Here is a 26129-nt window from a genome sequence, read left to right on the forward strand (position 1 = left end):
GCCTGAGGACTGAAAGGTCCGGGGTTCGATTCCAGTTGAGGGCACATGCCTGGGTTGCAGGCTTGATCCCCAGTGGGAGGTATGTAGGAAGCAGAAGATTGATGATTCTCTCTCATCATTGATGTTTCTACCTCTCTTTCCCTCTCCCTTCCTCTCTAAAATCAATAAAAATATATATTAAAAAATTAAATTTAAAAAATGGAAAAAATATCCTTGGGTGAGGATTAACAAAATAAAAAAAAACATTTAGCAATTCTTCAAAATTTTAAACCTAGTTACCACATAACCCATTAATTATATTCATAGGTACACATACTCCAAATAATTGAAACATGTGTTCAAACAATAACTTTTTCACAGATGTTTAAAGCAGCATTATTCATAATAGCTAAAAATTAAAACAGCCCAAATGTTCATCAACTGATGAACAGATAATGAATGTGGTATACCATTTAATGAAGTATTATTGGGCAGTAAAAAGGGATGGAGCACTGATACATGCTGCAGCACGGGTGAACCTTCAAAACATTATGTTGAGTGAAAGAAGTTAGTCACAAAAGACCACATATTTTTATTCCATTTGTAGAAAATGTCCACAATAGCCAAATCCATAGATACAGAATGTAGATTAGTGGTTGCCAGTAACTGGGTTGGGGTAAAATAGTGGAGGAGGGGAATATTTAGTGTTTGCTAATGTACAGTGTTTCTTTGGGGCATGATGAGGATATTCTAAAACTAGAGGCCCGATACACGAAATTCATGCATCAGGCCTCTAGTATCTCAATAAAACTGCTATCTTAAAAAGCATGATTATTTCCATTTAAAGACAGAGTAGTCTCTCTGATGTGGAAGAGGTCTCCTGTAATCATTTTTTCCAAATTGATGACTGGTATCCCCTAGAAATGGTGCCATGTTAGGGGCTCAGCATTGGTTCTGTACTCAGCTGTGACAGTAGTTAGATAAGGTTGGTAAGGGGAGTCAATATTGTTGAGCTTTTGCATAGCTCTATTCCTCCTTCCATGTCCACTTTGCACATGGGCTCATTGAGCACACTGGGATTGCTGTGAGGAAAGGCTGAATGATATCTACAGAAATGGTCATTTTTTTTCTCCCAGTTATTCAGTTTCCTCTATAATGGATGCCCTCAGTGGGTACATTCACTATCTGAATAAGTATGGGCTATGTAGAAGGGAATATGGACTGGTAGCCTTTAGATCCCAAGATCCCCCTACTGAATGAATGGGGTTAATCGCATTATAAAAGAGATACCAGAGAGCTCCCTTGCCCCTTCTGCCATGTGAAAACATCTGTTAATGAACCAGGTATCAGGCCCTCACCAGACACCAAAATGCTGGCACCTTAATCTTGGACTTCCCAGACTCCAGAACTGTGAGAAATAAGTGTTTGTTGTTTTAGCCACACAGTTGGTGGTATTTTTGTTATAGCAGCCTGAATTAAGACATCCAATTGTTCTAGCATCACTTGTTGAAAAATCTATCGTTTCCTGAATTACTTTGGGACCTTTTAAAAAATGAATTGACTATATACCTATGTGCCTTTTTCTGAACTGTTTTAGTCCACTGATCTATATGTCTAGCCTATGCCAATACTACATAGTTTTGATTACTGTAGCTTTATAGTCTTGAAATCAGTCAATGAGTCCTCTAACTTTGTTCTTCATATTACAAATATTTTGGTTATCCTATGTCCTTTGTTTTTCCATATAACTTTTAGAATCCTGTTTTGCTGGAATTTCTATTGGGATGGTATTGAATTTATAGATCAGTTTTGGAGAGAATTATCATATTAACACTATTCAGCCTTTAGTCCATAAGCGGTATATCTCTTTAAACTCAGGACTCCTGATTCAATCGTAATTTATTAAGTAAATGTGTCAACTACACTGTAAGGAATATAGAATGAATAAGAAAAGTCTATTTTGCCCTAACTGGTTTGGCTCAGTGGATAGAGCGTTGGCCTTCGGACTGAAAGTTTCCAGGTTTGATTCCAGTCAAGGGCATGTACCTTGGTTGCGGGCAAATCCCCAGTTGGGGGTGTGCAGAAGGCAGCTGATCGATGTTTCTCTCTCATCGATGTTTCTAACTCTCTATCCCTCTCCCTTCCTCTCTGTAAAAAAATCAATAAAATATATTTTTTTAAAAAAGTCTATTTTGAGAAAGGAATATACTGGTTGGTTAAATAAAAATGTCTCACATTGAGAGTTTTTAATATTTTCAAGAGCACTATTACCCTTTCAGTTGGAATTGGTTTGGAACAGGAAGGGATATTTTCAGCTTGGGACTCAGTTGTGTAACCCTCAGTTCTGTGTGGACAAGTCTCTTGATTTTGTATAGCAAGCAAGCCAGAAGACATTTTAGAAAGCAAGCACACTAAGAAAGGCATGTAAATTTAGATATGGTTTCCCTGGGGTACTGCAGTGTGGTGTTTAGTTCAAATCACCATCCATTGCCTGGTCCATACATTACTCTCAGGACACAGCCCCCAGTGGACCCAATATATCTAAGTCTTATGAAGAGAAAAGATATTATAAACAAATATATAATGAACTAAAAATAGTAATGACTAATTTGCTATGAACTATGTAATACAGTGGGGCCCAAGCAGCCCCTGGGCAGTATCACCTGAGTAGGTATAACTCTGAAATTGGGGCATGAGCTTTATCCACACTCCTGTAGGAGTCAAACAGGGGTTTTGGCCCTTTGAAGACTATAGGGAATCAGAGGACCTTTGTCACCATGAGGACTCCATCATATCAATAGCTGTCAGCAGAGGGTATATGGTAATATCCAGAGAAGGATGGTACCTCTTCTCAGCTACTTGGATTTGTTCCTGGGCACAGGTCAACTCTCCCCTAAGTGTCTGACAGGATACAGGTTACTTCTACTGCAAAGGAGCCAGCCCAACACAGCTCACATAGTACCTCATTTGATCCACTCAGCAGTTGTTAAAACCACCAGATTGATTCCTCTAGCTATGAACCCTAGAGATAATGTGTTTTACTTATCATTTTACATTCTGACAAGAATTTTAAGCATTTTCATTGCCCTCATAAATTCACTGAACATTTCGATGGTTTATCATGTATTGATTTCCTCATTTTGTTTTCTTTTTCAGATTTTTTTGGATTTTTTTTATTATGACAAACATAATCCATATCCTTTAGGAAAAAGTGGAGATTAGTGAGCAAAGCAAAGAAAAAGAATCACAGATGGAGTCATAGAGCAGTACAGGACCCAGGATATGGGACATCAGTGCCCACTGACATTGTTACAACTAGGGGATGACATAGGGATGGTCATGTCCACAGAGGAATGGCATGGAGGTACCTAACCATCAGGTGACTGGACTTATTTTTGAGTATAGGCAAGACCTCTTTTTGGCTACCATGCAGGAAAAACCACCACCTGCTTTTTAGTGTATACATTTTCAGAGTCTTCTCTGTGCATAAATGCATTATGCAAACATATTCACATTTTTACAAAATTGGGCTGGCACTGTAGATTTGGTTCTAAAAACAGTTTTATTGTTTTACAAAGTACCATGACCTTCTCTTCCATGCACATGAATGAAAATCCAGTACTGAAACAGAGAGCACTGTATATTGGACCAAAAGGTGGCTGGTAACAAGAATGGCAGACACCTACAGCAAAGTATCAGCTTAAGGTTAAAGCACATTGCCTGGAAAATACCCTCCCCGCTCCCTGCCCAAGGGAAAGCAGGGTTGGAATATTCTTATCAGAGAAATCAGAATTGAAGTCCAAGGGCTTTAAAGATATGGGATATTATGTACACCCCTTTGGCTCCTACCTCCACCCCTCATTCCCCTGACACCCCATTGGCCCCTTGGGAAGAATGGATCCTGTACATCTCTTTGCATCCAGTGAAAACTACCTGTTTTCTGTCTTTTCCTTAGCTCTTCCTGAGCCCTTGACACATCTCCACATTCTCTCATCCTCTCCTCAATGCCCAAATGCCTTTTCTGTAAGTCCTCCTGATAGTCCTTGAGGGAATCATCCGTCCACCTGTCCGTTTTTTGCTTAGCTTTCCGGGGCACATACTCTTCAGCCGGGCGTTTTTCGGCAGCTCGCAGCTGGCTCTCTGGCTTGGCCTGGGGTTCTGGCTTGCCCTCACTGCATGCTTTCCCCTCACCTTGGGACTTGCTCTGCTTTTCTTGTTTCCCCGCGTCATCTAGCTGTCCTTGGTCTTGGAGCTTTTCCTCTTGCTCTGGCTTCCCCTCCACTTCTGGGTTTTCTTTCCCGTCTGACTTTCCTTCATCTTCTGTATCTACTTCATCTTCTGGCTTTCCCTCGATTTCCAGCTTTTCTTCATTTTCATTATAGAATTTTTCCATATTGAGATGTTCCCTCCCTTTCCTGTACTAGGAATGGGGTGGGGTGGGGGAGGAGGAGAGAAAGAGAAGACAAGGAAGAGTGAGGACTGGCTCAGATAGTACTGGCATCTGGCCCATGGCCAGGGTTCCCCTGAGCTGGCCTTCTGCCACACTTTTCCCCACTGTACACACAAGAGCCAACCATTTCTCTGGCAAGCCCTGGTATCTTCTGTACCATCCTTCAGTCTGATGGGGTGTGTTTATATTATATGTGGAGGTGAGCCCTCAGATTTTGCCCAAGCTGTGTCCTCCACACTCACACACCCCACTTCAGTGCCCCACCCCCACTTCACTGACCTGCAGGGATTCTGGACAGGTTTTTCCTTTCTGTGTCTAGCAGAGTGCTGGGGTCAGACACACAGACCTGCAGACAGACAAGAAACCGGGGCAGTGGCTGTGCGCTCAGTGGACTGGTGTTCCTTTCCTGAATCCGGGCGCTCCACATCCAACGTTGCCCTCCCCTACCTGCCCCGCACCCAAGTGGCCATATCGCTTTTCAGGCCTGGGGCACCAGATCAGGAAGCTTTCCAAACTGCTTGTGCTTCTGTGTACCCCTACCCTGCAGTTAACCCACCCCACCCTCACCCCTTTTTCGTGGAGGTCAATATTTCCTCACAGGCCCAGTGTGAGGTGGGGTGGGTGGGGAGGGAGTTATTTCCAGAATATGCCTACGTTTCACTGTCGCACTGCGGTACGCGCCCCCTCCCATATTGGGCTCGAAAATGGATGGAGGGCTCAGAGGTGGGGCGTTGAGGAGGTGGCGGGGCCCGTGATGGGGTCTTCTTTTCTCACCTGCCTGCGCCAGCGCCAGCGCCAGGTTCACCTCCTCCCCCATCTCCGCGATTCTTTAGCTTCCCCATCCCACCGCTGTTCTCCATCCTCGCATCCACCTTCACCCCAACCGAGGCCGCTGGCAAGGCCCACCGGCACACTCACCTGCGGGCCCGGGCCAGGCCTGCGCCTCCTCAGGCTCATGGAAGCCCACTCTCCCCTCGCCTGCTGCCAGGGCATCTCAGGGAGGTGGCACCCCACAGGCAAGGGGAGCGAATGGCACTGGGATTTGTCTGGGGGCGGGTGCTGCTGCCCACGTGGGCACTCGGTGGATCACGTGATCGTCGCATCACCCCCAACTAGAACCCCCCCTCACCCAAATCCTGGGAGACCTGGCTGCTGCAGACCGGAGGTGGTAGTGGGTGGGGGGAGGGAGGCGGGTGATGGCCATGGGGGTACTCACTGAAACTTTTCTCCACATCCTTGACAGCAGGAGGAGGCAGCTTTCTGCCCGCAGGTTCTTTACCTGGTGCATCTCAGGTCCTCGCCCACCATCCCTGTGAGATACCCATTATCTCCAGGTGTGACAGCTAATCACAGGGAGGGTACCCTACATCACTAAGAGTGCTCAGCAACTCAGCCCCACAGCCCACTTTCAAGACCAGCTGTGCCTGACTGGAGTCTGGTGGTGGTGCCCGCCAGAAAGTTGTGCTGCCACTTTAAGTAAGGTGTTTCTGAGCCTCCTCTCTTCTCAGTCCACATGTTCTCTCCCTGAGTTACCTCTGTTCATTTTCCTCCAAGCACAGAAGATTCCCAATTTAATTACATCTCCAGGCTAGTCCCTCCCCTGAGGCTCAGATCCGTTTTTTGCTTTCCCACTAGCAATACAGGAGTGTGTTTCCCCACACCCTTTCTACCATGTATGTCACTTTTTAATTTCCACTAAAATGATAGAAGTCTCTCAATTGCATTTTATTTTGATATCATTGTAAATTGTATGTACATGTCTTTCCACATATTGCTATTGGGTGGTTGTTCTTTCTCCCCTCATTTTCAAGTGTTCTTTATACATTAAATAAGGCTAACTGGCTTATTTCAGGTCCATCCATACTGTCTCAAAGAGTAAGAGATCCTTCAATTTTACAGCTGCATAATATTCCATTGTGTAAATGTACCACAGCTGTTTTACTAGTATATACTCATCTACTGATGGGCACTTGGGCTGTTTCCAGATCTTACCTATTGTAAATAATGCTGCTATAAACATAGGGGTGGATATATTCTTTCTAATTGGTGTTTCAGGATTCTTAGGATATATTCCCAGAAGTGGGATGGCTGGGTGAAACAGCGGATCTATTTTTAATTTTTAAGGAATCGCCATACTGTTTTCCATAATGGCTGATGTCTGCATTCCCACCAGCAGTGTACTAGTGTTCCCTTTTCTCCACATCCTTGACAGCACTTTTGTTTGTTGATTTATTGATGGTAGCCATTCTGGCAGGTGTAAGATGATACCTCATTGTAGTTTTAATTTGCATTTATTTGACGATTAGTGACTTTGAGCATTTTTCATGTGTCTATTGTCTGCCATACATTTTAATATGTAGTCAAATTTATCACACTTCTTTGCATCTAGATTTTGATTCATACTTAAGAACTTTTTCTACATGAGGTCAAAGAGGAATTTACCCATATTTTCTTTTATTTGTCTTGAGGGTATCTGTTAATGAATAAAGGTTAAGGAGTAAACCAGCACCAAACTGAGTTGAATCTAAAGCTGACTTAAGGTACTAGAGTTAACAAAAATCAACACCAAACCCTGACCAGTTTGGCTCAGTGGCTAGAGTGCTGGCCTGTGGATTGAAGAGTCCCAGGTTTGATTCTGGTCAAGGGCAAGTACCTTGGTTGCGGGCACATCCCCAGTAGAGGGTGTGCAGGAGGCAGCTGATGGATGTTTCTCTCTCATGGATGTTTCTAACTATCCCTCTCCCTTCCTCTCTGTAAAAAAAAAAAAAAATCAATAAAATATATATTTTTAAAAATCAACACCAAAGGCCCACTGAAAGAGAAGTTTCCTAACAAACTGTCACTCATATAATGCTGGGAACCAAAATGTTGTTTCAGGTTAAGGGTAATTACAAACTGGAAATAAACTAGCCCTCAGAAAGTCTTTAAGCTTGGTTTTGCAACATGTAGGTGGACTCTGAACATAGATTATGGTGGTTCCATATAGGAATCACCCTTACTGGACTAGCAAACAAAATCTTCTCTGGAGTAAAATACTGTTAACTTATTTCTCAAGTTATTTCAATAAACAAATGTTCATGTACAATGCTGACGCCCAAAAATAACCAGAAACACAAAGAAAAAAGACATAATTACGTGAGAAACAGTAGAGATAACAGGTAACAGATCCATTAGGTTTGAATTATTGGATACAGACTATTAAACCATAATGCTCAGTGCAATACACAGTCTCATAACATAGAAATCCACATCTGACCCTATCAACCAATGTCAACCCAATAAATTTAATGAAAATAAATAAAAACAACAAAAATACTTAGTGTATTAAAATCCAATCTTGAAATTTCAACAGATAACTAGAAGCAAAAAAAAAAAAAAGAGGAAATTCTAAAACTAAAAAATAACTTAGCTGAAATTGGAATCTCAATGGATAGCCTTAACAGCCAAATAAATACAGCTCAAGAAAGAATTAGCTCTTGCTGGTGTTTTTCAGTAGTTAGAGTCCAGACTGCTGCACCAAAGCACTTTGATTCCTGGTCAAGGGCATGTACATGAGTTCCAGGTTCTTCCATCCCCAGCCCATTGCAGCATGTGCAGGAGGCATTCAGTTGATGTGTCTCTCTCACATCAATCAATCTCTCTCTCTCTCTCTCTCCCGCTCCCACCCTCCCACTCTCTCTAAAATATCAATGAGAAAAATATCCTCAGGTGAGGATTAACAAAATAAAGAAAGAATTAAAGGACTTGAAATTATATTCAGAAGAAACCATCTATAAGGCTGAACAGGTAGTAAAAAAAGATGTAAAATACATATGAGAGGGTATAATAAGGTCTAACATGCTTTGTTTTATTGAATTTATTGGAGTGATATTGGTTAAAAAATTATACAGGTTCCAGGTGTACAATTCTATAATACATCATCTGTATATTATAATGTGTATTCACCACCGAAGGTCTAACCTATGTTTAATTAGAGTTCTGAAAGGAAAAGAGAAATTGAAGTGTTCAGAGGCAATGTTTGAAGATATAAAGGCTGCGGATTTTTCAGAACTGATGAAAGACATTGATCCATAGATCCAAGAAGTCCAACATACCCCATACAGAATAAATAAAAAGAAACTCATGCATAGATGTATAATACTGAACTTGCATAGAATCAAAGACAAAGACAAATAACAAAAGTAGCCAGAAAAAATAAGAGTATGCCTTGAAAAGAACAAAAGTTGGGCTGATTTCTGGCTTCTTGACAGCAACAATGGAAGCATGAGGTTGGTGGAATATCTTTAGTGTCCTGAAAGAAAATAAATGCCAAGAAATTGATAACCAGCAAAAATACCCTTCAAAAATAAAGGTGAAATAAAGACCTTTACAAATAAATAGAAACACACAGAGTTTGCCAGCCACAGGCATGAACCAAAAGTAATACTAAATGATACAGGGAAACTGGAAAATGATTACAGATGGAAGACTGAAGATGAAGGAAGGGATAAATAGCAATTAAAGGGATAAATATCTATGCAAGTTTAAATTAATGCTATATAAGACAATAATATTATCTTATTAATGCAAGTTGAAAAAGAATGAATCAAAAGGTCTGGAGCAAAACTATTTAAGTTCCAGCACTGCCAAGCCTGTGTGGCTCAATTGCTTGAGCATAGTCCCATGCACTGAGAGGTGCTGGTTCGATTCTAGGTCAGGGCACATTGCCAGGTTGTGGACTTGATCCCCAGTAGGGGGCAATGTTTCTCTCTCATCATCGATGTTTCTCTCTTTACATCTCCCTTCCTCTCTCTGATATCAATAAAGACATATTTTAAAAAAGAAATGTAGCCCTAGCAGGTTTGGCTCAGTGGATAGAGTGTCAGCCTGCAGACTGAAGGGTCCTGGGTTCAATTCCAGTCAAGAGCACGTACCTCAGTTGCAGGCTTCTCCCCTAGCCAGGGCCCTGGTAGGGCGTGTGCAGGAGGCAACCAATCAATGTGTTTCTCTTACATCGATGTTTCTCTCTTTCTTTCCCTCTCTTCCACTCTCTCTAAAAATCAATGGGAAAATATCCTTGGGTGAAGATAATAAAACAAAACAAAACAAAAACAAAAAACAAACAAACTGAAAAACAACAATAATAAAAAAGAAATGTAAAAATATTTTGAACTAAATGAAAAAAATCACAATTTGGGGAATGTAACAAAAGTAGTGCTTCATGGGAAATTTCTAGCTTAAATGAGAAAAGAAGAAAGATCTAACATCAATAACCTAAGCTTTCTCTTAAGAAACTAAAGAAAGAAGAATAATTTAAGCCTAGAGCAAGCAGAAGAATGAAATAGAGAAGAAAAAAATGAAAGTAAAAAAAAGAAAATTAACAAAACATTTCTGGTTCTTTGAAAAGATAAATGAAATTTATAAATCTCTTGCCAGGGTAACCAAGAAAAAAGAAAGACCTAAATTAACAATACCAGAAATTAAGGTGGGATCATCACTCCTGATCCCATGGACATTAAGATAATGAAGGAATACTGTGACTAACTCTATGCCTACATATTTGATAACTTAGGTGGGTCGGCAAACTGCAGCTCGCGAGCCACATGCGGCTATTTGGCCCCTTGAGTGTGGCTCTTCCACAAAATACCGACTTCTGCGCATGGGCCACAAAGTTTCAATCGCACTGTACATGCGCGCCCGCACGTAGTATTTTGTGGAAGAGCCACACTCAAGGGGCCAAAGAGCCGCATGTGGCTCCCGAGTCACAGTTTGCCGACCACTGACTTAGGTGAAATGAACCAATTTCTTGAAAGACAAACTACTAAAACTCACACAGAAATAAATAACTTGAATAGCCATCTGTTTATTAAAGAATTGAATAAATAATTAATAACCTTCCAAAGATAGGCATCATCAGGACCAAATTCTACCAAATATTTAAGGATCACCAGTGAACATTTAAAATATTTTTTAATATATTTTATTGATTTTTTACAGAGAGGAAGGGAGAGGGATAGAGAGAAACATCGATGAGAGAGAAACATCAATCAGCTGCCTCCTGCACACCCCCTACTGAGGATGTGCCGCAACCAAGGTACATGCCCTTGACTGGAATCGAACCCGGGACCCTTCAGTCCGCAGGCCGACACTCCATCCACTGAGCCAAACCGGTTAGGGCCACCAGTGAACATTTAGAAATCAGTGAATTCTACTAACCATTAAGGAAGAAATAATACCAATTCTCTACAATCTCTTCCATAATTTAGAAGTAGAGAGAACATTTGATTCATTCTATGAGGCTAGTATTACCCTAAGTCCAAAACCAGATAAAAAACAACACAAAAAAGGAAAACTACAGACCAATTTCTTATAAACAGACACAAAATCCTCAACAAAATATTAGCAAATCAAATCCAACAATGTATCAAAAGAATCATACACCTAACAGAGGAACTTATTCTAGGTTTCCAAGGCTGATTCAACATTTGAAAATTAATCAATATAATCCATCATTAACAGACTGAAGAGAAATCATATGATCTTATCACTTGATGTATAAAAGGCAATTGATAGAATCCAATACACTTGCATGATCAAAACTCTCCAACTAGAATTAGGGGGGAACTTCCTCAATTTGATTTTTTTTAAATCTACAAGAAGCCTACAACTAGTATCATACTTGACGATTAAAAAGAGGACACTTCACATAGCAATATCTTTACTGATATACTCCTAGGGCAATGGGAACTAAGGAGAAAATAAACAAATGGGACTACATCAAAATAAAAAGCTTCTGCACAGCAAAAGAAACCATCAACAAAACAACAAGAGAGCCCACTGCATGGGAGAACATATCTGCCAATGTTATCACCGATAAGGGTTTAATCTCCAAAATTTACAGGGAACTCATACAACTTAACAAAAGGAAGATAATCAATCCTATCAAAAAATGGGCAAAAGACTTAAACAGACACTTTTCGCAAGTGGACATACAGAAGGCCAAGAGACATATGAAAACGTGATCAAAGACACTAATCATCCAAGAGATACAAATCAAAATGACAATGAGGTACTATCTCACACCTGTCAGAATGGCTATCATCAACAAATCAACAAAAGACAAGTGCTGGAGAGGATGCAGAGAAAAAGGAACCCTCGTGCACTGCTGGTGGGAATGCAGACTGGTGCAGCCACTGTGGAAAACAGTATGGAGTTTCCTCAAAAAATTAAAAATGGAACTCCCATTTGACCCAGTAATCCCACTTGTAGGAATATATCCCAAGAAATCAGAAACACCAATCAGAAAGGACATATGCACCCTATGTTCACAGCAGCACAATTTATAATAGCTAAGATTAGGAGACAGCCTAAGTGCCCATCAGCAGATGAGTGGATTAAAAAATTGTGGTACATCTACACAATGGAATACTATGCTGCTATAAAAAAGAAAGAACTCTTACCATTTGCAACAGCATGGATGGACATGGAGAGCATTATGCTAAGCAAAATAAGCCAGTCTGAGAAAGATAAATATCACACGATCTCACTCATTTGTGGAATATAATGAACAACATAAACTGATGAACAAAAACCAGATCCAGAGACAGAGAAGCATCCAACAGATGCTCAAACTTCAGAGGGAAGGGGGTGGAGGGGGAGTAAGAGATCAACCAAAGGACTTGTATGCATGCATATGAGCATAACCAAGGGACACAGACACTAGGGGGGTGAGGGCATGTGCTGGGGCAGTGGGGGTGACCAGGGAGAGGTCAATGGGGGAAAAAGGAGACATATGTACTACATGTAATACTTTAAACAATAAAGAATTTAAAAAACAAAAGAGGACACTTCACCCTGTGAGCAAGAACAACGTAAGTATATCCTTTCTCATTGCTCCTATTGAACATCATACTGGTAGTCCTAGCTGGTGCAATAAGACCAAAAAGTAAATAAAATATATACAGATTGGAATGGAGGAAATATAATTGTCTCTATTTTCAGAGGACATGATTGTCTATATAGAAAATGCCAAAACATTGACAAACTCCTGGTCACAAAGTTTCAGGATGTAAGATTAATATACAAAAGTTAATTATTTTCCTATATACCAGATATGGACAATTGAAATTTGAAATTTAAAAATAGTTTATAACAGTACTCCTAAAATGCAGAATGTAAGTGTATTACAAATATGAAACAACCTTACTGAGAGGGATGGGAGGAATAAAGTGCCGACATAAGTAAGTTTGGAAATGAATGTAGTCTATAAGACTATAGGCAAAATTATCTCTGTATATAAATATTAAAAATATATAAAGAAGTAAACATATATAAAGATGTATATATGTATACATATATGTATATATATACAGATTATTATATATCCATATATCTCCTTACTCTGTCAACTCTGAGGGCCTAGAAGCAATGATATCCCAACAGTAATGAGTACACCTAGCACCCAGATCCTAGTTTTTAATACTATTCTCCAACTTAAGGTATCAGGACTCCTTGGAGAAATGGCTAATTCTAGAATTTAGGCAAGAAATATGCAAAACTAGTGTATCTTGTAGTGCCAGAAAGTGTTACACACACACACACACACACACACACACACACACACACACACACACATCAAATAGATACAAAAGCCAACTGAAAGAGCTCCCTATGGCCAAAATTAAAATGAGTGCAATCAAAACATTAAAAGTAGCATTAGATTATAATCTAAAGTATCAAATAAATATTAATGAAACCATGCTGATATGAATAAAATAAAAGGGGGAGAAGTCAAATATCCCATGCAGAATTCCAAATAATTTTGAAGGTACTCTACCCTCAAGTAGGTAGAACACTCCTTAAGTGTGGACTGTGCATAGTGACTTTCTTCGAAAGAGTACATACAGCCCTGGCCAGCATTGCTCAGGGGCGGGAGGCAACTAATCGATTTGTCTCTCTCAGATTGATGTTTCTCTCCTCCCTCTCTCTCTCCTTTCCCCTCCCTCACATCCTCTCTAAAAATCAATGGAAAAAATATCCTCCCATGAGGATTACCAACAAAAAAGAGTATATACAATATGGAAAAGGAGATATAAAAGAGTAACTTTACCATGGAGAATCCTGGCAAACACTATCTCAGTCAGATGACCAAAGTTAGCATCAACAGAGATAATACTGATAGTATATATCCTTTATATGATGTGATGAGAATGGCACTTTATCTCTGTGGTCCTCTTCCTAAAAGCACTTAATCCCTGTGTAATCACCAGAAAAAAAAATCAAGCAAACCGAAATTGTGGGACATTATTCTTTTTTAAGATATCTTTTTATTGATTTCAGAGAGGAAGGGACAGGGAGAGATAGAAACATCAATGAGAGAGAGCCACTGATGCCCCACACAGGGGATCAAGCCCACAACAGGGCATGTGCCCTGACCAGGAATCAAACCATGACCTCGTGGTTTATAGGTCGACTCTCAACCACTGAGCCATGCCAGCCGGGCTTATTGTGGGACATTATACAAAATACCCAACCAGTACCTCTCAAGGGTGTCAAGGGCATCAAAAACAGAGAAAGTCTGAGAAACTGTCACAACCAAGAGGAGCCTGAGACAAGAATGACTAAATGTAAGGTGGTATCTATCCTGGGTGGGATCCTGGAACAGAAAAAGGACATTAGGGAAAAATTGAGGAATATGAATACAATGTATACTTTGGTAAATAATAATGTCTTAATATTGGTTCATTGTGGCAAATATACCATACTATTTAAATGTTAATAATAGGGGATATTGAGTCTGGTGGGTGTGGTTCAGTTGGTTAGCCATTGTCCTGTGCACTGAAAGGTTGCTGATTTGATTCCAGCCAGGGCACATGCCCGACTTTCCTGGCTTGATCCCCAGTAGGGGTCCTGCAGGAGACAGCTGATCATGTTTCCCTCTCACATCAATGTTTTCTCTCTCTCTCTCTAAAAATCAATTTTAAAATAGGGGATATTGAGTATGGGGTACACAGAACTCTACCATCTTCGCAATCATTATGTAAAAATCTGTGACTGCCTTAAAATAACTTTATTTTAAAAACAATATAAACCAACAAAAGGCTAAGAACCAGGGTGGGGGCGGGGGGACCACATGGGCCTGTTAAAATGGTAAGGCAGGGCTTAACAGAAATTTCCCGGGAGACAATTCCTTTGAAGAAAAAAAGAGTCAGCAGACAAGAGATTAACAGGTGAGAATAGCACAGCATCTGGTCAGTCAGATTTTTCTCCTGGTTCAATCTCCAGTATCTAAATCCAGTGAAGATTGCTGTATGCAAAAACACACACAAACCAACAAAAAAAATTGGAAAGGAGTGTTTTCTAGGAACTTTTTAAAATATTAAGGTCCAAGTGACAAATGGGTACTACCCACCTGAGTTAGGGTTACCTCTATTGTAGACAGAGAATTCTCCACCCTTCTATTGAGATACTGTACTGCTTTAGTCCATCATGATCTCCGGCCCACCAGCAATAGGGGCCTTAAGAGGGTGCAGGACCCATGAGACGAGGCACAATGCCCAAGAGACATGGCATTAACCAGGAGAGAGTGGCAACTACCTCTCAGCTACCTGGACTTATTCCTGGACACAAGTGGAACCTCCCTTAATCCTCTCCCAAACATCAAAAACAGGGAAAATTCAGGGGCTCTGGTCCTGCTAGTGCAGGGGAGAGGGTAGTAGCTAGCCCAATACAGTATCTCATCTGATCTTCTCCACAGTCCTGGAAGGCACGTTTATCCCCAATTCACAGATGACAAGACTATCCCTTGCAACAATGCATATGTAACTATGAGGTTGATTCCTCCACAACTTTTGAGTCCCAGAAGTAATGTTTTACTTACCATTTCGCATGCTGAGAACAAGAATTTTATGTGTCCCCAGGTTTTCCATAAGCACTGAACTGTTCTTTTGATTGCTTGGTATTGTTTTCCTATTTTTTATCTTTCATTATTTTTATGATGAAAGTAATATGAACAAAAAAATTACCCACAGATAACCACTATTAATCTTTTTAGTAGACACAGCTTTCAGAGGTTTTTTTTCCTGTACATAGATCATTAGATACATATCTTTGCAGTTTTACAAAAATGGATTGATACCATATATATGGTTCTGCAAACTTTTCTTTTTAATTTTACAATGCATCATAAACATTATTCCATGCAATGGACAAAAATCTGCTACTGAAACATAGAGGGCTGCAGTTGGATAACAGAGTGACAACTAAAGCAAAACATTAGCATAAGGTTAAAGCCCTGGGCCTGGCAAATGCCTGCCATGGGCACTACACAAAAGGAATGTCTTCAAAGCCCCTTTGTGGGGCCCTACAGCCACCCCTGAGTTCCCTAGGGCCTCTGGGGTGGAAGGGGTCCTGTAAACTTTTTTGCATCCACATAAACCCCCCCAATTTCTGTCTGGTTTTCTTCACCTCATCCTCTACCCTAGCCATCTCATCAAATTCTCTTATCATCTCCTCATTGCTCAAATGCATATCGTGTATGGCCTCTTTGTATTCCTTGAGGCACTGAGCCAGCCCCTTGTTGGTTTTTCTTTTGGCTTTTCTAGGTACATCATCCCCTGCTGGGCGCTTTCCTGCAGCCCTTGGTTCAATGGCTGGTTTTCCTTCTTCTTTTGGCTTTCCCTCACTCTCTGGTTTTCCTTCTTCTTTTGATTTTCCCTGGCTCTCTGACTTTCCCTCTATCACTGGCTTTCCCTCCTTCTCTGGCTTCTCCTTATCCTCTAGTATTTCCTCATTTTCTGTCTCTCCCCTGTTTTCTATCTTTCCTTCATTTTCTGACTTTTCCTTGTCTTCCAGAGTATGAGCTACTTCTGGCGTTGCAGCATTCTGAGGCTGTTCATTTTCCATCTTTCCTTGATTCTCAGGCATTCCTTCATTTACACTGCAGAGTTTTTCCATGTTGAGATGTCCCCTCCTTTTCCTGTCCTGGGGGTGGGGTGGGGGAAAAAGGAGACACAGTGGAGACAAGGGAGACTGAGGACTTCGGCGTGGAATGCAGGTCTGGATAGTACTGGCATCTTGCCCCTTGTCAGGGTTCCCCTAACCGGGCCCCGCCCTCCTTCTGCACCCTTTCCTCACCATTCCTTCCACACACGTGAGCCAACCATTTCTCTGGCAGGCCCTGCCATTTTCTCTACATTTGCTCGGCGTGGCAGTGTGTGTGTAAATGTGTTGGAGGAGGACAGCGGGACCCCAAATTCTGCTTGGGACGTGCCGCCCACACTCCCCGCCCCTTTGGGACACCCCTCCTTTAACTGACCTGCGGGAATTCTGGATAGGTTCCTTCCTTTTCTAGCCTAGCCGAGTGCTGAGAACAACAGACACGCAGACCTGCAGACAAACAGGGGAGACAGTAGCACAGGGACTCCGATCCCTTTCCTGAATCCTGGCCCTAGTCACCCAACGTTTTCCTCCCCGATCTCCTCCGCTCCCCACACCCCAGACGCCATTTCTTGCCATTTCTTTTCACGCCTGGGGCGCCAGATCAGGACGTTTTCCACCCTAATTTTGGATTTCTGCGTCCTTCTCTCCCTGAGGCAATTCGCCTCCCCACCATGAAGGTCAACTTTTTTTTCTAGGCACAGAGTAGACGAGGGGGTTAATCTCCACTGTCTCACTGCCGGGGTGTCCCCCAGTTCACCATCTCCGACTCCAAAATGGACGGAGGGCAGCGAGAAGGGGGTGCAGAGAAAGGGGGCATGGATACTTGGGGGTGTCCGCCTTCCCCACCCTCCACCCATCGGCCGCTCGCTCCCTCTTAGTCATTTCCCCACCGCCATCTCTATCTATAGTCAGGCCGGCTTCCCTCCACCCCGACCCCATCCCCAACCTTTTTCCTTTCCGTGCCCATTCCTTCTCGCCCATTCCAGTATTCCGCGGGCAGCGAGGAAGGCCCTCGCACTGACCTGAAAGAACCTGGAGCAACAATTAGGAGTTTGCAAGCAGCTCCGGTCGGACCGCAGCGAAGGAAGGCGGGCACCCGGACTGGTGCCCACAGCTGCGCCCGGCAGATCACGTGAGCGTGCGTCCCCCGAGCCCCGCCCACTAGCCGGGACTGCCAGCCACACACCGCCTCTTTCCCGCAGGTCCCCCTTTACCTCCCTGAGCCCTTTTGTCTTTTACCTCTTCTTGAGAAGTTTGTCAAAGAAAGAATTTTAATGAAAACCGCAGAGACTTTTTTTCTTCAATGGGTTGGGCGGTCCAGGGGAAGAGTCTTAAGAATGTTGCTCTTCAATTCCATGGAAAGACCGAAGACCAACCCCCATAAAACGGTAAGAATGTGAACTTTAATATTGTACAAAGAGCAGAATGTTGCATTTAGAAAAAAATAGGAACAATATTTCCCTCAAAATGAAATGTTCCTTTTTTCCTTACAGGCACAAACATAAAATTTCTAATGAATTAGTATTTAAATCTAAATGAAATTATACTTGAAGTAGAATAAAAGAATGATTGAATATAACACAGACAATGACCAGACCATATATGACAATAGAACTGTGACCCGCAACCTCTACAGCAAGCAGCCCAGGAAGCCAAACAGCCTCTGATTCAAACTTCAGGACTTGAACAATGACTGCAGCCAACCCAGTCATAAAAAATGCCTTGCTTCTAGTTAACGTTCCTCCAGGTTCCCCATGCCAATGACCTCTAATCAGAATACCTGAAGCCTTCCCTGTTTTCACTCTAAAGCTTTCCTATTCCCCTGCCTGCCTTTAAGTTTGCCAAACACAAGTGAAAGTGCCTGACTCTCTTGTTATAACAAGATCTGAATAAGTAGCCACCGTTTCCACATAAGTTTTTTGTGTGGAAGGCTTTTAAAAATATAACAGAGATGAACACTTAAGGAAAACAGTGCCCTAGCCGGCATCAATATTTCTCTCTGGCTTTCCCTCTCTCTTCCACTCTCTCTAAAATCAATGGAAAAATATCCTCTGGGTGAGGATTAAAAAAAAAGGACAATGTTATGGGTTCACTCAGCGAGATAGACCACCGACTCAGAATTTAAATTTAAGAGCCTTTATTAAGCTGGCCAGCTGACTACAGTCACAGCACCCTGCCGAAGCAGAGGCTGAACTGCAGTGACGTTCTACAGAGACTCCAGCCACAGGGATCGGTCCTGTTCCCATCTTTTTAATGGTTTATTTTTTCCGATTACAGTTTACATTCAATATTAGTTCACTGGTTTCAGGTGTACAGCATCGTGGTTAGAGAATCATATACTTTACACAGTGTTCCCCCTGATAGTTCCATCACTCACCTGGCCCCGTACATCACAGCAGTCCCGACTATGTTCCGAGGCTGTACTTACATCCGGGCCTGTTTGTAATGACAATCTGCACGTCCCAGTCCCTTCCCCTTTCTCACCCAGCTCTCCAACTCCCTCCCCTTCGGTAACCATCAGTCTGTTCTCTGTATTTATGAGTCTGCTTCTAGTTTGTTCATTCATATTGTTTTTATATTCTACATAAAAGTGAAATCATATGGTAATTGTCTTTCTCTAACTGACTTACTTCATTTAGCATAAAGCCCTTTAGGTCCATCCAGGCTGTCACAAATGGTAAGATTTGCTTCTTTTTTATGACCCCGTAGTATTCCACTGTGTAACTGTACCACGGCCTTTTTATCCCCTCATCTCCTAAGCTGCTTCCAAACCTTGGCTGCTGTAAATAGCGCTGCAGCGAACAAAGGGGTGTCTATGTTCTTTTGAATTAGTGTTTCTGGTTTCCTTGGATATATACCCGGAAGTGAAATCACTGGGTCATAAAGCAGTTCCATTTTTATTTTTTGAGGAAACTCCATACTGCTTTCCACAGTGTCTGCAGCAATCTGCATTCCCACCCGTGGACTAGGGTTCCCTTTCTCCACCTTACCAAACATGTTTGTTGATTTGTTTATGGTAGCCAGTCTGACAGGTGTGAGCTGGTACCTCGTTGTAGTTTTAATTTGCATCTCTCGGGTGATCTGTGATGTGGAGCATGTTTTCATATGTCTGTGTGTCCTCTGTTTCCATCTTTCTAAATGGCAGTGAACAGTGTCTCCATTAACAGGATAACTTTCATGGCTCCGTGTTCAAATACATATGCATCTTGGAGTTGAGCATTCCAGAATGGCTTCTCCTGAGAAATATTGCAGAAGGAATCAAGTCATGTCTTTCTCCATTCCCCCCACTTTTCTCTTCAAAAGCAGTGTGAGAAGGTGGGCTCAGAATATGGCGCCCATGAGCCCAGCAGCTAAAAAAGGACAATGTTATGGGTTCACTCAGCGAGATAGACCACCGACTCAGAATTTAAATTTAAGAGCCTTTATTAAGCTGGCCAGCTGACTACAGTCACAGCACCCTGCCGAAGCAGAGGCTGAACTGCAGTGACAACTACAGGAGTTACATTTTATTATTAAATTCTGTGGAGGCACAGAGAAAATGTGTCTTTCAAATTCTGGGCCTCCCAATATGGAGGAAACTCTCTTTATTTATACTTTTTCCAGTCCTTTGTCTCCCAAATTTGGAATGAGACTTCCGGGCCTTCTGAGAAAGAAGGCCTGCATGCTGGGAAGGGGCCATGAGACCATATCTCAAGGCCTGGCCTGATGTCAGTACCTTCCTATCTGTGTGTTCTAGGAACAGACAGCACAGCATGACCCGTCTGGCCAAAGTGCCAAATATGCAACCCAGCACAGACAACAGTGATAGGTTTGATTACAAGAAACTGTGTAATAGATTTGTTGAAGGATTAGGGAACACATGCACTTTTCCCTGCCCTTGTTGAGTGTGTTGGTAAAATTTTTCTGAAGGGCAATCCTATATAATAAAGAGGTGATATGCAAATTAACCATCATGCCCTAGCATAAGATGGCCACCCTCATGTGGTAACAGGATGGCTGAACCCATGTAGCCACAAGATGGCCGGCAGGGGAGGGCAGTTGGGGGTGACTGGGTCTGCAGGGGAGGGCAGTTGGGGGTGACTGGGTCTGCAGGGGAGGGCAGTTGGGGGTGACTGGGTCTGCAGGGGAGGGCAGTTGGGGGTGACTGGGTCTGCAGGGGAGGGCAGTTGGGGGTGACTGGGTCTGCAGGGGAGGGCAGGGAGGGCAGTTGGGGGCGACCACGCCGGCAGGGGAGGGCAGTTGGGGGGAACCAGGCCGGCACAGGAGGGCAGTTAGGGGGACCAGGCCGGCAGGGGAGGGCAGTTGGGGGCGATCGGGGTGGCAGGGGAAGGCAGTTGAGGACAACCATGCTGCAGGGGAGGTCACTTGGGGGTACCAGGCCAGCAGGGCAGGGCAGTTGGGGACGATCAGGCCGGCAAGGGAAGGCAGTTGGGGGCAATCGGGCCGGCAGGGGAAGGCAGTTGGGGGCAATCGGGCCAGCAGGAGAGCAGTTAGGCGTCGATCAGGCTGGCAGGGGAGTGGTTAGGGGGTGATCAGGCTGGCAGGCAGAAGAGGTTAGAGACAATCAGGCAGGCAGGCAGGTGAACAGTTTGGATCCAGCAGTCCTGGATTATGAGAGGGATGTCCGACTGCCGGTTTAAGGATCAGGCCTAAACCGGCAGTCCGACATCCCCCAAGGGGTCCCAGATTGGAGAGGGTGCAGGCTGGGCTTAGGTACACTCTTCTCCGCCCCCTCCCCGTGCACGAATTTCATGCACTGGGCCTCTAGTTTTCTGTATTGTTTTAAAATAAAAATATTTGCTCTAGCCAGTTTGGCTCAGTGGATAGAGCATTGGCCTGCAGAACAAAGGGCACACATACCTCGGTTGCAGGCTTCTCCCCAGCCCCAGCCCTGGTCCAGGGCTTACAGGAGGCAACCAATCAATGTGTTTCTCTCACATCAATGTTTCTCTCTGTCCTTCCCTCTCTCTTCCACTCTCCCTAAAAATCAATGGAAAAATACCCTCAGGTGAGGATTAACAAAATAAAAATATTTGATATTTTGGTTCAGTAATTCCACTTCCAATATTTTTCCAGGGAGATAATTAATAATGCATTAAAATATAATCTTATGTTTTAAAATATTTTATGTTTTAAAATTCCCATAACAATTGTTTTTTATACATTTATTCTTTGCTGAAACTAAGGCTTCATGAGTGATTCTGTAGGCTTTGTTTACAATAGGGGGAAATGGAACATCAAAATTGTCCATCAGTACAGATTTAGTTAAATAATCTTCTTAGTATATTTGTTTACCTTGGGTATCTTTGGATACTTGGTTTAGAAAAATAATTATTTTTTTATGTTGGGTGCTCAATACACAGTAAATATAATTATAAACTGTCATAATCCCATATTACTCTGGGTAGTGGGACACAACATATAACCACAGGATGTGGTATTGTCCTCTAGAGAATGCCACCTATGTGCCAGGCACTGTGCTAACTACCTGATCTTATCTGATATGGATTTCATTTATACCTGATTGAGGAACTCATATTTCTTTTTATAAATATATTTTTATTGATTTCAGAGAGGAAGGGAGAGGGAGAGACAGAGACAGATAGAAACATTAACAATGAGAGAGAATCATTGATTGGCTGCCTCCTGCATGCCTCCACTGATGATCGAGCCAGCAACCAGGGCATGTGCCCTGATTGGGAATCAAACAGTGATCTCCTGGTTAAAAGTTGACTCTCAACTACTGAGCCACACTGGCTGGATGGGAACTCATATTTCTTTCTTTTAAAAAAAATCTTTATTGTTGAGACTATTGCAGATGCACCTCCCCACATTGTCCCCTCCACCCGGTTCCTGCCCAGCCCCAGGCCTTCACTACCCTACTGTCTGTGTCCATAGGTAAGATCTTTGGTTAATTTCTTCGCCCTTCCTTCTGAGATTCATCAGTCTGTTCCATGCTTCCATGCCTCTGATTTTGTTCTATTTACCAGTTTATTTTGTTCATTAGATTTCTTATTGATTTATTTTGATTTTTAGATTTGATTGTTGATAGATATGTATTTATTGCCATTTTATTGTTCATATTTTTATCTCTTCTTTTTCTTCTTCTATATCCTTCAACATTTCATATAATGCTGGTTTGGTGGTGATGAACTCCTTTTTTTTCTAAGCTCTTTATCTGACCCTCAATTCTAAATGAGAGCTTTGCTGGGTAGAGTAATCTTGGTTGTAGGTCCTTACTATTCATCATTTGGAATGTTTCTTGCCACTCCCTTTTGGCCTGCAAAGTTTTGGTTGAGAAATCAGCTGACAGTTTTATGGGCGATCACTTGTCAGTAACTAACTGCTTTCTCTTGCTGCTTTTAAGATTCTCTCTTTGTCTTTAATCCTTGGCATTTTAATTATGATGTGTCTTGTGTGGGCTACTTTGGGTTCCTCTTGTTTGGGACTCTTTGTGCTCCTTGTATTTGTAAGTCTATTTCTTTCACCAGGTCTGGGAAGTTTTCTGTCATTATTTCTTCAAATAGGTTTTCAATTTCTTGCTCTCTCTCTTCTTCTTCTGGCACCCCCATAATGCCTATGTTGGTATGCCTGAAGTTGTCCCAGAGGCTCCTTACACTATCTACATATTTTTGGATTCTTTTATCTTCTGATTGGGTGTTGTTTTTTTCTTTTGTTTTGTTTTGGCTTCCTCATATTCCAAATCGTTGACTTGATTCTCAGAATCCTCTACTCTACTGTTGAATCCTTGTAAATTGTTCTTTATTTCAGTTAGTGTATGCTTAATTTCTGACATTCTATTTCATGTCATTGAAATTCTCACTAAGCTCCTTGAAAGTCTCACTAAGTCCCTTGAAGCTCTCATGAAGATCCTTGAGTAACCTTGTAACCATAGTTTTGAACTCTGTATCTAGTAGTTTGCTTGCTTCCATTTATTTCATTTGTGACATGTTTCTTTGTCTCTGCATTTTGGCTGCTTCCCTGTGTTTGTTTCTATGTATTAGGTAGAGCTACTATGTCTCCTGGAATTGGTAGAGTGGCTTTGGGTAGTAGGTGTCCTGTAGGGTCCAGTGACTCAACCTCCCTAGTTACCTGAGCTGGGCACTCTACATGCACCCTGTGTGGGCTGTGTGCACAGTCTTATAGTTGAGCCTTGGTTGCTGTTAGCATCTCTGGGAGGAGTTGACCTCCAGGCCAATTGGCTGTGATTGCAGTGGGAGAGCTGCTATGTAGGAGGCAAGGCCCAGCTGTGAAGCAAGGCAGGCTGGTGCTAGTGCCAGGTCTTGGGCCTTTTATTGATAGGTTTGGAGCATGCTGTCACCAGCTGCAGCTTGTTTGAGAGATTTTAGCAAAGTCTGAAGCTCTTCCACCCTGAGCAGCTCATCACAGTCAAGGAAGATGCTGCCAATAACTATGCCCTTGGATACTACACCATTGGCAAGGAGATCATTGACCTTGTCTTGGACTGAATTCAGAAACTGGCTGACCAGTGCACAGGTCTTCAGGGATTCTTGTTTTTCCACAGCTTTGGGGGGAAGTAGTTCTGGGTTCATTTCTCTGGTGATGGAACATCTCTCTGTCAATATGGCAAGAAGTCCAAGCTAGAGTTCTCCATTTACCCAGCCGCCCAGGTTTCCACAGCTGTAGTTAAATCCTACAACTCCATCCTCACCACCCACACCACCCTGTAGCACTCTTTTTTTAAAATTTTTTTTATTGATTTTTTACAGAGAGGAAGGGAGAGAGATAGAGAGTTAGAAACATCGATGAGAGAGAAACATCGATCAGCTGCCTCCTGCACATCTCCTCCTGGGGATGTGCCTGCAACCCAGGTACATGCCCTTGACCGGAATCGAACCTGGGACCCTTCAGTCCGCAGGCCGAAGCTCTGTCCACTGAGCCAAACCGGTTTCGGCTGTAGCACTCTTATTGTGCCTTCATGGTTGACAACGAGACCATATATGACATCTGTCATATAAACCTGGATATTGAGAGCCCAACCTATACTAATTTGAATAGGTTGTTAAGTAAAATTGTGTCCTCCATCACTGCTTCCATAAGATTGGATGGAGCCCTGAATGTTGATCTGACCCAATTTCAGACCAACCTGGTGCCCTATCCCCATATCCACTTCCCTCTGTCCACATATGCCCCTGTCATCTCTGCTGAGAAAGCCTACCATGAACAGCTTTCTGTAGCGGAGCTCACCAGTGTGTGCTTTGAACCAGCCAACAAGATGGTGAAATGTGACCCTCGCCATGGTAAATACATGGCTTACTGCCTGTTGTACCATGGTGATATGGTCCCCAAGGATGTCAATGCTGCCATTGCCACTATCAAGACCAAGCACATCATCCAGTTTGTGAACTGATGCCCCCTTGGCTTCAGAGTTGGCATTAATTACCAGCCTCCCACTGTGGTACCTGATGGAGACCTGGTCAAAGCACAGTGGGCTGTGTGCATGTTGAACAACACTTCAACTATTGCTGAGGCCTGAGCTCTACCAGACCACTGGTTTGAGCTGATACATGCAAAGCATGCCTCTGTCCACTAGTATTTGGGTGAGGGCATGGAGGAAGAAGAGTGTTCTGAGGCCTGTGAGGACATGGCTGCCCTTGAGAAGGAGTATGAGGATGTTGGTGTAGATTCTGTTGACAAAGAGAGTGAGAAAGGAGAGGAATACTAAAGTTAAAATGTCACAATGATGTTGCTTTTTACAGAGAAGCTTATTCTGTTTTGAACATTGAAAATTGTGGTCTGATCAGTTAATTTCTATGTAGCAGTGTATACTCTCATATACAATTATTGGCCTATGCTTTAAAACATGATATTTGGTTACAGACCTAACCTGTCCATTTCTTTGATGGTTTTAAATAAAGAATTCTTTGTCTTAAGTGAAAAATAATCGAAAGATCTGGTGCCTAGACCAAATATGGACAAATGCAGAACTGACTAGTTAAACCCTGACAGACTGAAATTCCTTTGTGCCTTCTCTTGCGCCTGGACCCTACACCATAATTGGCCAAGTTCCAAAATGCTTTAATCAAAACTTCACCCACCAGCATTACCTCATGCCACTCTGTTCTCCCTAACCCTTAAAATTTGTCCAGACCCCAAATCAGCAAGACAGATTTGAGCAGTATCCCCTGTTTCCTGTGGGTTGACTCAGCAATAAATAAATAAATATCTCTTTTCTCAAAGGCCTGTGTCTTACTTTTGGCTCCTTTGCCCATCAGACAGCAGGCCCTTGCTCAGTAATGAAAGGGCTAGCTAGTTAGCTTAATTAGGAAGGTTTAGGGAATAAAGAGGACCCATGGGAGAGGAATGCATAGATGGGGACTTGAAGACGCCAGGGTGTTTATCTTACTTGTACAGAGGATAGAGAAATGCCTTAGGAGGGAGGGGTTCAGGTAGATGGAAATATTTCTGGCTGAGCAATTAAAATAGCCATAAACCAAGGACAGGGATATTTCTGGCCTGAGCAATTAAAGTGACCATAAGTTAGATCAAAAGTAGCCCTGATCTGATCAGCTTGGAGAGCTATAAGATAAAGCATCCCCAGGCCAGCACAACTGGGAGAAAGCCATCGATAAAATCAAAAGTGACTCCAACCTAAACAGATAAAATGACCAAATGAGGAAAAGTATGGATGTGGGGGTCATGGGAGCTGATTACAGGGCTAAGGTCCCACAGTAGAAAAGGAGGGTCTCCAGCCTGTTTAATGCTTCCAGACAAAGAAAACAGCGGTCACCCTTCTTAGGGGGCCCTTTGTCCATCCAGA

The 26129-nt window shown here is 42.6% G+C and overlaps 2 protein-coding genes and 1 pseudogene across 3 annotated transcripts; 1 reads left to right on the plus strand and 2 right to left on the minus strand.

Annotated features, from left to right (window-relative positions):
- Nucleotides 1-3522: 3522 nt before the first annotated feature.
- LOC102243264 (transcription elongation factor A protein-like 3) lies at nt 3523-6320 on the minus strand. Its single transcript, XM_005865995.2, is given in 3 exon segments — nt 3523-3870; nt 3872-4394; nt 4709-6320. Coding segments are annotated over 2 exon segments (534 nt in total). The 5' UTR covers nt 4373-4394; nt 4709-6320; the 3' UTR covers nt 3523-3837.
- Nucleotides 6321-15551: 9231 nt separating this feature from the next.
- Nucleotides 15552-17488, minus strand: TCEAL4 (transcription elongation factor A (SII)-like 4). 2 transcript variants are annotated; one of them, XM_005865997.2, is made up of 3 exons: nt 17371-17488; nt 16725-16795; nt 15552-16385 (listed from the first exon to the last, which is right to left on the minus strand). In XM_005865997.2, exon 3 carries the CDS (start codon nt 16361-16363, stop codon nt 15731-15733), a length of 633 nt encoding a protein of 210 aa, XP_005866059.1. In that variant the 5' UTR covers nt 16364-16385; nt 16725-16795; nt 17371-17488; the 3' UTR covers nt 15552-15730. The 2 variants fall into 2 exon arrangements, with proteins under 2 accessions (XP_005866059.1, XP_005866058.1); XM_005865996.2 differs by having other exon boundaries at nt 15552-16390; nt 17371-17487.
- Nucleotides 17489-17685: 197 nt separating this feature from the next.
- LOC102244221 lies at nt 17686-25034 on the plus strand (annotated as a pseudogene).
- Nucleotides 25035-26129: the final 1095 nt, after the last annotated feature.

Source organism: Myotis brandtii, unplaced genomic scaffold (assembly GCF_000412655.1).
Source record: "Myotis brandtii unplaced genomic scaffold, ASM41265v1 scaffold2186, whole genome shotgun sequence".
NCBI classification, from domain to species: Eukaryota; Metazoa; Chordata; class Mammalia; order Chiroptera; family Vespertilionidae; genus Myotis; species Myotis brandtii.

Excerpts from the sequence above, each read along its gene's own strand:
- TCEAL4 (XM_005865997.2), bottom strand. The coding sequence starts at position 16,363 with ATGGAAAAACTCTGCAGTGTAAATGAAGGAATGCCTGAGAATCAAGGA.